Source organism: Crocodylus siamensis, chromosome 9 (assembly GCF_052110815.1).
Source record: "Crocodylus siamensis isolate JL-2025a chromosome 9, ASM5211081v1, whole genome shotgun sequence".
In the NCBI taxonomy this organism is placed as follows: domain Eukaryota; kingdom Metazoa; phylum Chordata; order Crocodylia; family Crocodylidae; genus Crocodylus; species Crocodylus siamensis.
Window position 1 is genome coordinate 71,666,419 of NC_143403.1, and position 16,110 is coordinate 71,682,528.

The following is a 16,110-nucleotide window of genomic DNA, read 5'->3' on the forward strand; positions in this document are numbered from 1 at the left end:
TTTCAAATCTCTTTGCTCAGTAGGAAAGAGACACAGCTCCTAGCCACAGCTTCCTCTGATGATCCACCAGAGAAGTTTGATAGCATCGCTGCAGAAATAACAGTGGTGTTCATGTTATTAGCAGCTAAGTGAGTTTTAAGGACCTAGGATGCTAGTTCTGTACTCATATAGTGTGCTTCTTCCCCTCCCTGCTCTGGGCCATCTTTTACCAAACTGATTTGGTCCCAGGCAATGCTCGTGAAGCTTAAATACATGTTTAAAACCCAAACAAAAGATGCTCTGATGAAGGCTAGTGAGGCTTAAATGTATGTTTAAAGCCTAAACAAAAGATGCTCTGATGAAGCAGAGCTGAAGAAATCTGATTTCTTAGAAGATACGAAAGCTGAGATCAAAACCACAAATCAGTAATGATATTAAAACGTCAACCCCTTCAAAAAAGAAGAAAGAAATCACTACTTTGCACTTACCTAGCACATTTAAGAAACACTCATCACAGTCCAATACTGCTTCCATTGAACACAACAGGAAAAATCCCCATTAGCTGACATGCATAAGGGAAAGTATGGCAGCAAGACAAGCAGACGTGAACTGTGGGTCAGACATACAAACTGTCTCACTAAAAGTCATACAGCTGCTCAGGAAAGGATCCATATTGCAACCTCAGAGTCCCACTCCTTTAAAATGATGTTCTTTTTCATTAGCTTTATAATGTAAATAGTTCACCACCCTTATGTCTGTACCTGTCCTACGGAAGTGTCTGTAATCAAACCTCATCACTTTTCAGTGGAATCTGCTGCTTAGCCATTACTACACTGGGTGGCTATGAATCTGTACCAAACCCCTCACCTCAGGCAAATATGATCAGGCTCAAGACAGTAGTGCTGTATATGGTGCAGCTTAAATGTTTCTTCTAGCTTAAAGCAACACACTGGGACCATCCTGGAATTACAAGCATAGGAATGAATTCAAAAGCAGGTAAGGAGGCAAACAGATCCAATCCATTGTTTGCTGGGGACACTGGCTCTTCTATCATCTTGTTAAAGCAGAGAAAACAGCAATCAGAGCTTGGTCCTGTTTTGTTTTGACGGGAAGAAATCAGACCCTCGATAAATTTGGAAAATTGTGCCATGAAAAATGTTAAACATTAGTGTACAACTCTAGGTGTTAGTAAAAGACTTACTAGATTGGTTCGAGCGTTCTGTCTCACGATCCAAGCTACTTCCTGACTGTTCGCTGACGGGTGTACTTGAGCCTCAGAAACTGAGCGAATAAAATGTGATTCTGCTCCGAATAGTTACCATAACTGGAGCACTGTGGGAATCAGCAATTATTGTCCTTAAGCAGAATGCCTAACTAGCATGTTAAAGTTCACAGTGTAACAAGTTTTTTTTTTTCTGACATCACTGCAAAATCAGCTTGGGGCCCAAGAAGCTAGCTGGGACCCTTCCTGGTTATGAACCACTATAACCAGAAATCATGATTCTGCAGACTACATGGGGTCACCGTGACACCTGTGCACCTTCTTCCCTGGCTTCAGCGGATTTCCATGAGTGTAGCTAACTAGAATTTAAATTCACAGCCCCACACATGAACCAGAAGAGAGGCCAGGTCTCTCCCCCACAGGTGCATGGCAGCCTATTATGGAACCATCAATCAAGCCTGGAAGCCCAAGGAAAATACCAAAACTCCAGAAGCCCAGGAAAGCTTATAAACTTTACAGAGAGGAAGCCAAGTGACAGCAATCCAGCAGAGCTGAGGAATACATCTGAATCCTGCTGGCTGGCAGCAGAGCCCAAGGAACCAAGGGAACATGACCACGTTTCAACTAGCTTCAGTTTGTTGAGAGTGGTTTTTCATGTGACCAGAGCTTTCATTATGAAAGTGGAAGTATGTCACCACCCATTCCCTCCCCCTTTTCCAAGCTGAGTCCTAGCTCTTTCAAAAGGGCTGCAAATGTGCAGAAAAAGCAATACAGGCAGAGTTTCTTCCAAAAAATAACATTTATTATTTTGGTAGTAAATATAAAAAATGCATTGCACAGTTTAACAGATCTACTTGAAAAGTGCTACATATCAGCAGCACGACGGAGGTTGTGTCATGCAAGAGAACAGAAAACCTTATACAACAAGGCTGAAGCAAGAGCACATCTCAAATCCTCATTCTTCCAAACTTTTATATAACAAAAATCAAATCGATTCATTTAAAATGAACCTCAAACTGTTATGAAAGCAAAAGAAGCAACTTGTTCAACAAACCGTTAAAGAGGAGGTCTGCTTCTGACCTTAATTTCTTCATTTTCAAAGCTTTATTCTTGCTTATTCATAAGTTGTGCTTAAAGGAGTTTAGATAGAAAAGTGATTCAAATAACAGCCACAAGTCATTATATTAAATACCTTGGTACGCCACTTTTAATACCATAATATCAGGATCATTGTATCCATATACAACTACTTGTATACTACCACTCTGCTCTAGCCTTATAACATAGCACAAACTATGTCTAATGAACAGGAAAAATGGTGATGTAGAGCCTTAACCAAAGTCAGTGGTAAATGGGTTAAGGCTCTTGCTGCAGCACACAAATCTACATTGAACAAATTACTGGGGGAGTGTGATGGGCCAAATCCTACAGACTTTACCCAGTCAAAAATCTTATTCAAGTCAACAGGAGTTAAGGGCACTCAGTGACTGGCAGTACTGGGTCCCTAAGACCATGTGATTTAATGACATTTTTATTTCAATCACTTTACTGTGCTATCAGGGTGCATGATCAAATGTGGCGGCAGGGACTGTAAGCTAACTGCAGATAATAGAAAAACAACTAAAAACCATTATGAGGCTGGACAATAATTTTCTTCTTTGAAGTTGCTACCAACTGACACCATCAAGGCAAGAATTAACCATCCCAGGAACAAAGAGAAAAGATGAAACCATTTACAAGTATTTTGGACTACAAAAGTTTCATACCATGGAACATTTCTGCAGTTATATCACATCTCCCTGCCCTGAATATTGTAAACTGCTCTCAACCCCTGCCTGATCTCACTGAGGTTTAGTTTTTGACAACACCTAACATGTACTGGAATGTCGAACGCTGACACTTGCAAAGCAAATGAACTGACGCGAGACAATCAGAGATTGCTAAGCAGTGATCTATTTGGCCTTTGCCTTTTCAAGCGCTTGCAGATGCAGAGATCTAGATACAAAGATGCTGCCTAGTCACACCGGGGTTTTGCTGGTTTGGGGTTTTTTTTGTTCTTATTTCCAGAAAATAATCAAGTGGGGCACGCAGACCTAAGGAAAGTCATTTTGTACCTGAAAGCCATCATCTCCCAGATAAACAGTTGGTCCTATAGAAAATGTCACCTCACTTTACTAATCTGGCTGCTCACACAAGGCACAGGAAGACCACAATCTCCTGCTCACTGTGTTTTCCATGGAACATCCTCTTGGAAGGAGAAACGGCTGGATCACGACACATCACACCTATGGTACTCAATGGCAGGGCAAAAATCTTAGGGTGCTTGGGACACCTCCAGAGAGCAGGCAGACTCAGGCGGATGATCCAAACTTCAACATTTTCCCCAAGCGTTCCCTTCCAGCAGCTTGACAGAACCTGCCAGCAGGACCAGCACTGTTCTCCTGCAGGGAAATCCCTCTGGTTTGGTGAGGTGACTGTACTGCCCAGAAGAGCCCTTTATCTTCATCCTTCATCCTCATTTCAGATGTTTTTTGCTCCCTGTACTCATGCTATTGGCAAGAAACATATGAGCCTTCAAACCTACATCTCCTAATGCGTGACGTTCCACAGATTTAGAATTTAAGATGAGCAGGGACCATCACGTCTGACTTCCTACATCTCCTAGGCCATTATATTTCACTCACGGACCACTTTGTAATGTGCCCCACTAGTTTCAGTTTGACTAATGTATGACTCGAGTCTTGTTATTAGGGAAACTAAGAATCTCTGCACTCTGGATTCTTTTTGACGGAAATTCCCAGCACAGATCCACTGACGGAGAGGTAGATGGTGACTGTCACCTGAAATTCTTTGTAAACAGCAGACAGACAGCGGGCTCTAGCTGCAAGACTGGACCTTCTTGGTGCCTTGCAGATTCAATTTAGGACTAGTTAATACTGTATAACAGTAGTGCTCAAACTTTTTGCCCGGTGGACTGGATGGACAATGCCCAGTCCATCTGCAAGCCAGATCTGGCCAGTGGTCCTGATCCAGGACCTAGTGAGGATGCAGTGGGGCCCCGTCCTGCTGCATGGAGGGGGTGGGGGGGCAGCCCGGCCCCGATCCAGCCATGCAGAGGGAAGGGGTATGGCCCAGCCCCAATCCAGCTGAGTATGGGGAAGGGAGCGTGGCCTGGCCTGGCCCCATGTTGGGGAATGGGGCATGGTCTGGCTCTAATCTGGCCAACAGGCTTTGGAATTGGGCAGCCAGGGAGTGGTGACAGTATTAATTGCCATTGCTACACCATTGCCAAGTTTCCTGACCTGTGGAGAGCCCTGCCAGCCAGAAGCAATACCTCTATGGGGCACATTTGGCCTGTGGGCTGAAGGCTGAGCACCCCTGCTGTAAAAGACCAGTCTAGACAGAAACGCATCTTTTGAAAAATGTATTTTAAACCCCTTAACTGGAGAAAAGACTAATGAAGTCAAAGCTTCCAGTACACATTTCCTCTTAGCTGTAAGTAATACATGCTGGGGTCAAGCTCTTTTCATGACAGTACCTAGAACCTGTACCCTGCTGAGACACAACCTCCCTTTTCCTGTGTTTTCAAAAAAGCATGAGCGAGAATCATCATGTTCAAATCAGAGACTTCGGAGAGCTGGATCATTTTCGGTAATGGTTAGAAGTATTTTTTCTCAACCCTCATCCTCCTACACCTTCCCCTTCTGCCTGCCAAGCATTTTTTAATTCAAAAAGGAACAACAAAGAGAGCAGATCTAGGTGTGCAAAGCAGAAATGCTAGGAGTCCACTTCTCCAGTCACTAAAAATAAACCTTGTCTCTCCAATTTTAATCTGCTGAGCGATGCAATGATATTGAAGAGCTTTTCATAGACTTCTAAACAAAAAGAATTATAATTACCTCTGATTTATTACAGGTTGAGATAATATCTGCAAAGCAGATAGGAGACAGCGTCATTTAGAGAACATGTTAAAAACAGCACCCATAAACCAAATTTCCTCTGAAATGTACCACAAAAAAAAGTGATCAAGCCCTGAGCATTTTGCCAAAGGATTTCTAAGCATCTCTCTCTCAGTAGGACAGCCCAGTAAATGAGGAACTTGAAGGAAACCCCCTAGCTAATCAGAAGGTTAAAGAGTTTGCTAGACAGAAATTCAAGCTCATTGATAAAATGATGGATGAATTTAGATATAAATAGAAAATACCTTACATGTGTACAGCACCTCTTATTCAGATGAATCCCAGAACATATTGCCTTTTTCATTTAACTATCACACCGTACAAAATATCTAGCTACAAACCTATTTAGAAAAGCCACTTCACTGTTTAATAATGAGTGTTTCTATGCAGTATTTCAATAAAATTTAAGCCTGAATTTTCTAGAGTTTATTTTTTCACAGCTGCCTCAGCCTCATGATCTTGTGCAACATTTGGATACAACACACAGTTAGCAACCTGTTTCTCAATTTGCATGCACAAACACCTTTTGCATACAAAATTGGGGTTCTGCCTATGCAAAACCTTACCTGTAGAAAGTTGAGGATAGAAATACTGTCTGGACAGGAAAAACAAGTAATTTATTTTGTAGACAGATTTGTAATATTCAACACCCCGCCCTCTCTGGAAAACTGTATAGCAGAAAAAGCAAGAAGATTTGCTTCCTATTGACATACTTTCACAGACACATTCTAGAAGATACAGTTAAAATAATTCAGTCTACTCCCTTTTTCAATACTGTGGCATCCTAGACCCAATGATCTCAAATCAGTGTTTTGAAACTGAAGGGGAAGATACTAGGAGGCTTATCTGTACTGTTCTTCTGGTTCCTAATAACTACAGTTCAGAAAGCAGTGGAACCATCAAAGTCAGGGGCAGGCAACCTTTTGTGGTTGTGGGCTGGAACAACCTACCCTGGGTCAGAGGTAGGCAGACACTAGGACCTGGCTGCCCCTGGCACTTGTCCCCGTGGTGACGGCACATGGAGAACACCTGCTGCTGAAGCCCTACATCCAATGGCTCCATGGGGTGCATCACAAAACATCGTGCAATATTTCAGATAGCAAACAAGAAGTGTTCCAAGTCTTTCACTGAACATCATCTCTGCACTACAGCTTTAGACTAAAACTCAGGAATTTAAGATGGAAGGAAGGGATGCTGAGGGCAGGGAGAACCAGCAAAGAAAAAGATGAGAGTGAAGGATAGTTTATAAATACAGGGTTTTAGTCTAATTTCTGTGATAACATAAATGCCAATTTCCTAATGTCACAAACTCAGTCTCTGAAGTATAACCACAGTATCTGCACACACACATGTTAGGGGCACGCTGTGGTGAAGAGAGTTCAGCTCTGCAGCATGTAAGAGAAAAAAAGCTCACAGTCTGAACCTGTATGGAACTTCAGCCTCTGCTGACACGTATGGAACCCATGTGAACTAAAGATAAGGGGCACTCACCAAACTGTCCTGCTACTCGCTTGCAATGGCTACATTAGAAAAAATTCTAATACAAATATTAGCTACTTTATTTGCTAGGAAATAAAGCATGCCCTGCAGCTGATCATATGGAGAAAATATATAAAACAGAACAGAAGTAGATACAGAGCCTGAGATTTTAATTCTAGTACTTTACCATGATTTTGCATCTTTGATGGACATTTTTCTCCTTTGGTTATTAATATGCTGATCACTCTGTTTATCAACTTTTACTGTTCAAGTAAAATAACAAAGAAGTTGAATACCTGGTAATAAAATGAAAAGTACATTACATTTCATGAAATGAAAGTGTGTTTCCCTTTAACAGATCATTCCTTATCATACAGGAGTTACACCTCACTGAGCTTAGTACTCAAAGGCATGTCATATAAAGACGTTTACTGCATATCTATGCATGCTGCATTGAAGGAGATCTATTGCTGCCTGCAGGATTCTAGCCTGCTTATTTACCTGAGCTTGGCATTCTCATTTAGCTGAACCTAACGTGGCACTGGAGAGGAACCCAAACATTAGACAGTGTTGCACTGCACCTCTGCATACTCAGAAGACAGAGGCTGCATGCCCTGGACAATGTCTTACACGATGGAGAGAAGTTTTTCTAAAGTGCACCACCTGAAGGAGACCTGCGGGTCTGTTCTCCACATCTTGGATAGGCAACACATCTTCTTTGGTTGTTAGGTGTCCCCAGCTGTTTTGTTCATTTTACTAACTGCCTCGGTGGCTTGTTCTGGCAAGCACGATGGATCAGTCAGAATGGAGGTGGTTGTACTTAGATGCCGAAGGGTGTTCAGCACCACTGAAATAAAAAGCCAGAACAAAGTACCAAGGGAAAAAAATTAGGCTGAATGCAAACAGATACACATGCCCTTAGCAGTGAGGATGAACATGATCTATGATGTAATAGGTGATGTAATACACAAATATACATATGCTCCTGCAGTACATATGCACATGATGTATCCCTTACAAATATACCATCAAAGACAAGGAAATGCAATTACTTTGTCTAGAGGATCATGTTTACAAAGGGTCTACCATTTTACTGTTCTTTTAAACAATATCCCAGCTTGCTCTGATACTGCCTGTACCACTATGCAGAAATAACCATAAACATGAGCACTGGATGTGTCCTTATAGAGGACAAACAAGCAATGGGTGTCAATCATATGCAAACTTCACTGATACTTGAAAACTGAACATAGATCTAACATGTCCTCTATTTTCATTATGAACCAGACCCTTGGACTCTATCCCAGCTCCAGAGAGTCTGAAATCCTTATTTAAATGCTGTAGCTGAGTCTACATTTGATTTCTGGTGACTGATAACAGCAACAAATGCTCAAAGCCAAAATGTATGGCCAGCAGCAGTTCTTAGCTTTCCACTGCAACAATACAAAAAGTTTGAGGGGGAAAAAACCTACACTGTCACAACTTCTTTCCCTAATCTATACTGACCTTCAGAGATGAAACTAGTGATTATGGTTTCAATTTCTGTGCCACTAAACTACAGATAGCTAGAACTCTACTTACTTGGCCTCAAAACAGGGAGGGTGCAGTGCTGATCCAGCCATGCCATTGCAGTCTGATTCAGGTCCTCAAAGCTGGTTGTAGACACCATTCCATTGAAGGACTCAAATAACGGTTTAATGATAATACTGAACTGCAAATCACTGGGAGTTAAAGGAAATAATAGAAGTGCTAAGAGGGGAAAACAGAAGGTTTTCCACAGTAAAGGGGCTTCAGTGTTTAAAGAAAGCTGAGATACCAAAATAAAATAAAAATTAACTACAGCTCTCTTCAACTGAGCCATTTACTTTTGCAATATGGGCCATCCTACCATAGGAAACATCCATGCTGATTTGCTATGCTAGTGGAAAACTCCAGAGCAGGACGTCAAAAATTCCCAGTAAACGAGAACGTAATATGAATGTCAGTGAAAACAGTTTCTGAAAGAGCCACATGGATTTGAAGGTCTAAGATCCTAGAGACTACTGTTATCTTTCATCTCTCACAACTTCTAAAAAATAAAAAAACCCAAAAAACCCGGGCAATGTGCAAGAATAAAGCTTGCATCAGTCTCAGCACTCCAGTACCTTTTGACATAAAGGATTAAGATAAATCTAACAGATTCCTGTGATGGTTGAGTACCATATAAAGATACAATGCAGAGTATTCTGCTATCTCTAGTGGCCCAAGATTATTCACTTGCTTCCTTCATGTGAGCTTTTCAGATTGCTATTGAAAATGTCCACCTCCATCTTCCCTTTACAGTCATTTCATAATGGTGAGAGAGGTTTCTCTGAACCACCTCTCACCCCTGGAAACTACAGGCACATACAGACTTGTAAATTTTCACTGGATGATATCCTAGTAAGTATCAGTGTGCACTACAGGTTAAATCCAATTGCTAGAAAGTTCCTTTAGGGGCATTTCCTACTGAGGTAAACTGTGGTTCTCTGAGAGTACTACCCAGGCACTACACCCATTCCCTTCTCCCACAGAACATGCTCCCATTCTCATTAAAGAACTAGGGGACTGTGGCGTTGACACCTACACGGTCAGATGGGTCACCAACTGGCTGGAGGGCCGCACCCAGACAGCGGTGGTGGATGGGTCTTATTCGACCTGGAGGGATGTGGGCAATGGGGTCCCCCAGGGCTTGGTCCTCAGGCCCGCACTGTTCAACATCTTCATCAGCGACTTGGACAAGGGGGTAAAAAGCACCTGTTCAAATTTGCTGATGACACTAAGATGGGGGGGGGATGTGGGCACGCTAGAAGGGAGGAACAGGCTGCAATCAGATCTAGACAGGTTACAGGGGTGGGCGGATGAGAACAGGATGGGATTCAACACTGACAAGTGCAAGGTGATGAACCTCGGGAGGAACAACCGTCACCATAGCTACAGGTTGGGGAACTCCCTCCTCGTCAGGGCAGAGGCAGAAAAGGATCTTGGAGTCATCACTGATGCCAAAATGAACATGGGCCGGCAGTGTGGGGACACAGTCAGGAAGGCCGACTGCACCTTGTCCTGCATCCACAGATGCATCTCGAGCAGGTCCAGGGAGGTGATCCTCCCCCTCTATGCCACACTGGTCAGGCTGCAGCTGGAGTACTGCATCCAGTTCTGGGCGCCGCACTGCAGGAGGGATGTGGACAGCATGGAGAGGGTCCAGAGGAGGCCACTCGTATGATCAGGGGGCAGCAGGGCAGGCCCTATGAGGAGAGGCTGCGGGACCTGAACCTGTTCAGCCTCCACAAGAGAAGGCTGAGGGGGAATCTAGTGGCCTGTTACAAACGAGTCCGAGGGGACCAGAAGGCACTGGGGGAGTCCCTGTTCCCCCGAGCACCGCCAGGAGTGACTAGAAATAACAGTCACAAGCTGGCAGAGGTTAAATTCAGATTAGACATCAGGCGGCGCTACTTCACTGTCAGGGTGACTAGGATCTGGATCCAACTTCCAAGAGAAGTGGTGCAGGCTCCCACCCTGGGGGTGTTTAAGAGGAGGCTAGATGAACACCTTGCTGGGGTCATTTGACCCCAGTACTCTTTCCTGCCATGGCAGGGGGTTGGACTTGATGATCTGCTCAGGTCTCTTCTGACCTGACCAACTATGAAAATATGCACATATTAGTGGAGGGGAGCAGGACAGAAAGTTTCAGCAGCACTTTGTTAAAATGGAAAAGTGAGGATCAATTTGCTATTAATGTTCATTTGCAGACTATAAACCAACTGACTGAGATAGAGGAACAAATGGCTCCTACACACGTGCAGGGATCCTGCTCCCTGCTGGGGTGTGGAAATTAACACAGTCCAGCAGACCCTAGCTCATTTGATAAGCTTTAGTTCAAAGCACCCCACTGTCATTTTTCAGCATGGGGATGCTGATACACGTGATGCTTAGGCGCTTTTAATTACTGCAGCTCACTAATTAAAGTGCCCCCCACCCTATGCCTCCCAGAATACGTGTAAAAATGCCCAAAGTGCAAAGAAAAAGGAAGACAAAACACCTAGCAAGAGCATCGTGTTTCTAGCCCTGTGCATCCTACAGGTGACTGGTTTTTAAATAATGCAATGCATATTCAGAGTCACTGGAGCCTTTTGCTGAAAATTAATTAAAACAGACCAGAAAAATTACCACTAGTACCTAAAAGCAGGACCCTCTGTATTCCTTTGTAGTATGACTGCGAAATGTGTTGAATGCCGCATTCCTTCCCATGTCATAAAAAGAAGGCTCCAGAACCCATACTTTAAGCCATTAAAAATTAACTTTCCAGCCCTTAACAATTCTGAAGAAAATCTCTCACCTGAGTTGATAAGCATTCCTGCACTGCTCTCTTCCTGCTACAGATTGTCTAGTTAATAAACAGCAGCACTGAAAAACAGTTCATGTCAATAAGATGTTGAATCTGAAAACCAGCATCCTGCATTTAAGCCCCCAAACTGAACCATATTCCGTTGAAGTGTTAAGGAGATGCATCTAACTTCTGTCCTTTTCCAGCTTTCCAACTTCCCCCCACACCATCCTGGATACCAGAAGCTGTAACTGCCTCCCATCAAGCTGCCAAAACACCCAGTATTCTCTACATGGCTGCTATAATGCTCTCAGCCTTGTCAGTATCAAATTTGACAGCAATTGAAAAATTTGGGGCAGTGTAAAAATATAGAACCAATAAACTGATGCTTGAGAAGCTGAGCCATTAATTTGAGTCATTTTCAGTTATACCCATTAAAGACTACTATTTCTCTGATTTATATGAAGCTATCCCAGAAGTTCCTGTACTAGGAAAGCTACAGGAATCTGAGGCTCCTGTCAGAAGCAGAAGGTCAAGCTTATTGAAGAGCACATAAAAACCTGGTGTTTTCAGGAGACTATGCATTTAAAATAATAAATTTATTTATGCACATATATGGAGAGAAAAAACCTTTCCCCGAAGTGTCTGCAACTCAGAAGAGCAACTAATGCAAGCACCAGAAAGAGAAACTAATTATGCCTGACAGTGTCCAATGAAGGGCAAAAACCCCCCTTTTGATAAATAGTGAAACTGGAAATTTTAAAACTATGATACTAAATAACCTTAGTGGTTATCAGAAAGAAACTTAAACAGCATTTTTTTTGACAGTGCCACTTTTGATTTTATTTTAAAGTTCTTAACTCCCTTTCCTGTCTGATAGTCACATACCCATACCCATGAGACACCTAGAGTTTGCTCAATATAAACTCTATATTTAATGCTGTGACGAAAGGATACAATCCAAAACTTCCAGTTTTGGAGGGTCCTGTTTTTCACATACTCATCAAACATACTCCTCATATGATCAAATCTTTGTCTTGTTATGGGAACCCCAGTAGCAGGGAGTTGCTGTTGACATGATCTGAAAAAAAACCAACCCAGAGGTCAAGTCTCTGAAGACAAGTGACACTTCTCTTCTACATTAAAAGCTAATGTGAGGCAAGTATCCATTCACAGTGCCAGAACTGATGTTGTTTCTTAGTGGATCAGTTCTTTTTAAGCTCAGCAACCTCTGTTGTGCAACACAGTATTTTCCTATCAATTCTGCTCTCATCCATTTAGCAAAGGGAAGATTTTCAAAGTATTAAGATTTTTTTATTATTATAAATAACAAGAGTTAGAAACAAAATATAACCTAGAACAGTGGTTTTCAACCTTTTTCATTTGCAGACCGCTACAAATTTCGAATGGAGGCATGGACCCCTCTGGATTGTAAGTGTGAGTATTCACATACTTTTGATTGATCATAGTCATCTTTTGTGGACCCCGTAGACATAGTATGTGGACTCCAGGTGGAAAACCACTGACCTAGAACAAATAAGATTTCTGTCTCTGCTTCACAAGAAAGAAGAACAGTAAAACTAGAAAGCAGAGAAAAACTTACTTATTGGCTAATATTGCATAATTTCTTCAAATTTTTAAAGTTTAAGAAGATGGTTCAGTTTAAAGATAAATTTAAAATCAGATGAATTGCTGTGATCATGTCCTAAAATATTAGGGGGGTTTTATTTGCTCATTATATATTATTCAATATTTCTATGAATAAAAGCACATTATGGACCCAAAAATACCATTTAAAAGGTATGGAAACTAGAACACAGAAAAGTGAAGTAATTTGACCACGGTCAGACTGAGTCAGTTCCTGATGTCACTTTTTGTGCCCTTTTTATTCAACCATATTTGTTCCCAAGAAGGAAAGTTTACATACCAAAAGACAGTTGCACCTATGCTGCTGCACAGAGTAGGATTTCTGATTTAAAATAGTTCTCATTTGTCAGTACTGAGAAGCATTCCAATCTATTTTTGATCATGTTATCACTTCTGCATTGATGCCCAGAGCTTACTGAAGATAAACACAATGCTCATTTTGTAGCTATTTTGTGTTTTCATTGTAATCCACTGATACTCTGCTTATTTTCAATGCCCAACTGCCAGTTGGCATACTACCTGATACAAATGCCTACTGTTATTAACCAAAGCAGAGCTGCACAGGAAGCAACAATAACAATTTCCGGAGAACATCTTACATGATGGTAGCATTCAGTTCCTCAATTTCTTCCCGGAGACGCCTGGTTTCTTCCTGCATCTGTATTCTCTCTTGCTGTAGTTTAGCAATATATTCCACAGTCTTTTGGAGTGTGATTGCATGGCTGATCTGTGCCAAAGCAAATGCAAAACTGTTATTCTGGAATTCATCTAAGCAGGCTGAGTTTGGCCCAACTTAACATAACACCTACAAAAGCATGTCAGCCCCTTTATCATCAGACTCCTTGCCCATGCTAAAGAACTTTGGGATTTATGGTTGCAAGGTGCCACAGCACAGTGACTAACTGTTCAGTATCATCCTGAACAGTTAGTCACTATCCAGCTTGCCCTCTCTTCCCCAAATGAGACTTTGGCTAATTTCTTGAAGAAAATATTTCAACAATTTTAAATGTTCACAAATTATTTTCCCACATTAAATAAGACCTGAATAAGAGGAATCAATACCTCTTTTGATATATTTAGCACATTACTAAATGTATCTAGTTGCAGAGGTAATTCAGAACACATCAGATCTGAAAGGCTTTGAGGTTTTCACATTATTAAACAGAAGGGAACATGGTCAAGCTGTTATCAAAGGAGACCAAGATAGTACTACTGGTTTCTATTTTAGGAGCTGCCTCTGTCTGCAGTTGTACCAAGGCAGATAATCTAGTTTTTTATAAGACTTTTTATTCAAATCAGATTCGTTTACTTGCAATTAAATATATTTTTCTTTTGCTTAAATAAAACTGACTAAAGTCACACATGGAATGAGAACAGCCCATGTTTAGCCCTTTTTTTAATTACCAAAGCTGTTTAAACAGATGAAAAAATGCCGTATCAATGGGCACTCAGTTATTTGAACTAGTCCATTCAGAGTTGAGAAACCAACTGGGAAATGAAAATACAGGAAGCTCTGATTTTCTCTGTCCATCTAGGAATATGAAACACTGGGAGGGGATAAGACCCAATCATTTTAAAACTCTGAAGTGCACACAGCCAGATTACAGGTTCAATAGCATTTTCAAAAATGTCCAAACAGATTAGGCAAGTGGTTAGCAATGGTTAACAAGCAGTGGACTGAAACCACCTGCCTTGGGTCAGAGGCAGGCTGGCGCTTTCCACTGAGCCACTGCCGCTTCTCCCTGCTGCCTGGCTGCTGTGTGTGCAAAGCTCTCTGTTGCTGGAGTGCCAAAGCCTCTCCACTCCATGGGCTGGATAAAATGCCTCTGCTGAATCTGGCCTGCAGGGCAAAAGTTGCTGATTCCTGGGTTAGGCCCCAAGTTAATGAGTTGGTCATCTATGCTCTTCAGGCAATTTTGAAAATTCAACTGGGCACCTCCACATCTTTGGAAGTCTGGGCATTAGCAACCAGAAACAGCATGGAATATTTATAAAATATTCCATGAAGTTCTACAAAGCTCTACAAAATATGTTCAAAGTGTTATTGTACAGCAAATGTGATCAAGCCCTTAACCCAGGAGTCCCAGAAGCAAGGAGGACTACAGTGCCCAGCTTCTGTTCTTTCCCCTTAAGTCTGAGAGTTAAAGCCCCTGAGCAAATAGAACTCCTCTGCTTTTGGAATCAAACCAGTGGTACAATCAGGACCACAACACCTGGCATGTGCTCTCCCATTATCTGACATGTAATAATGGATTATTTTCTTACTGCATTATGGTCCCATCTCTTAACTCCTATGATTCAAGTAACTACCCAGCAGTCTTTCCTGCCCAAGTACAGGGCAGCTGGACCCAATGATCTGTAAGGTCCCTTCCAGCCCCTAACAACTATGGAACTATGAAATTAAATTCATTAATTGCACTTTGTATTTTCCAGTGAAGAGTGGAGCTGTCCAGGTTGATTAATAATCTTTTTTTTCAAAATGGCTACTGGTTTCCATAACTACACGGTTCTTATTTTGCTATGTTAAAAATGTTACTTACAGATTTGGAGTTAGAGGACACCAAGCTGTTCAGTGTATTAAAACCAGCCTTGATATTACACCTTCTCTTTTGTTCTGCTGAAATATTCTTTATTCTTCGATTCTGTATAAACACATAAAATGAGCTCAACGTATGCTGGCTTACTGGCTTCTGTCCCTATTTATTAGGGTCACTTACAATTTCATCTTTTGTGGAATTAAAGTTACTGTGGTACTCTCAACTCTCCCAATACTGCAAGCATCACAGGAATGTCAATAACATGCAAGTAACAATTTAAACAACTGTAGAATCATTCACTGTACTAAATTCAACCCCCATACTGGTTTAATCTCTTTTTAGTTTTAGAAAGATCACTAACCCACAAGTATTGCTAACCTTCTGGCTACTTACCACCATATTGGTATATATAATGTTTCAAATACAAAACATTCCGTTTCACAGATATTTATGCCAAATCTGCTACAAAATTTGATTCAGTCTGCTCTCCAAGGACACCACACCATCTAGCGGCTGCTGCTTTCTTCTACGCAAAGTAACAGATGGCAGTGTTGATAATATTCTAGATTCTACTGTGGTTTTCATTACCGAACTTCTTGTACAATCAATCAAAGCCTTTCAATAAAAAACAATCTGTTTGTGAGACACAGCCAAGATTTCCAGCAATCTGACTTGGCTGCTGCACTTAAAACTGACTCTTGTCCCAAAGGACAACACACGCTTCATGGTTGCAACTGGCATCAAGGCCACACTAAAACATATAAGAAAGCTTGTGATCCACTTTTCATATGGATGCACTGTAAACATTTGTGCTTGTACAGCACAGGGTTAAAACTTTCTCGATAGCCATGGCTCTGATGTGTTTCACTACTACTGAAGGCCTAGTCTGGCAATGGGCTGACTTCTTACAACTCAGGGAGCATGTTCTGTTTCTTTCACAGA

General features: G+C 41.7%; 1 protein-coding gene across 3 annotated transcripts in view; it reads right to left on the reverse strand.

Moving 5' to 3' along the window:
• MLXIP (MLX interacting protein) overlaps positions 1–16,110 on the reverse strand; it is a 75,410-nt gene that overhangs the window by 13,441 nt on the left and 45,859 nt on the right. The window contains exons 13-18 of one of the 3 annotated variants that reach the window (XR_016444122.1): positions 15,172–15,273; positions 13,231–13,358; positions 11,942–12,065; positions 8,221–8,350; positions 7,303–7,486; positions 1,982–6,935 (exon numbers count right to left, since the gene is read on the reverse strand). Coding sequence is in view for 1 of the 3 variants with exons in the window: in XM_090062436.1 (XP_089918562.1) it covers positions 7,365–7,486; positions 8,221–8,350; positions 11,942–12,065; positions 13,231–13,358; positions 15,172–15,273 (606 nt within the window). In the remaining 2 variants the exon portion in view is untranslated. Of the gene's footprint in view, positions 1–1,981; positions 7,487–8,220; positions 8,351–11,941; positions 12,066–13,230; positions 13,359–15,171; positions 15,274–16,110 lie in introns of those variants that run through there. The other 2 variants (XR_016444123.1, XM_090062436.1) reach the window with 2 other exon arrangements.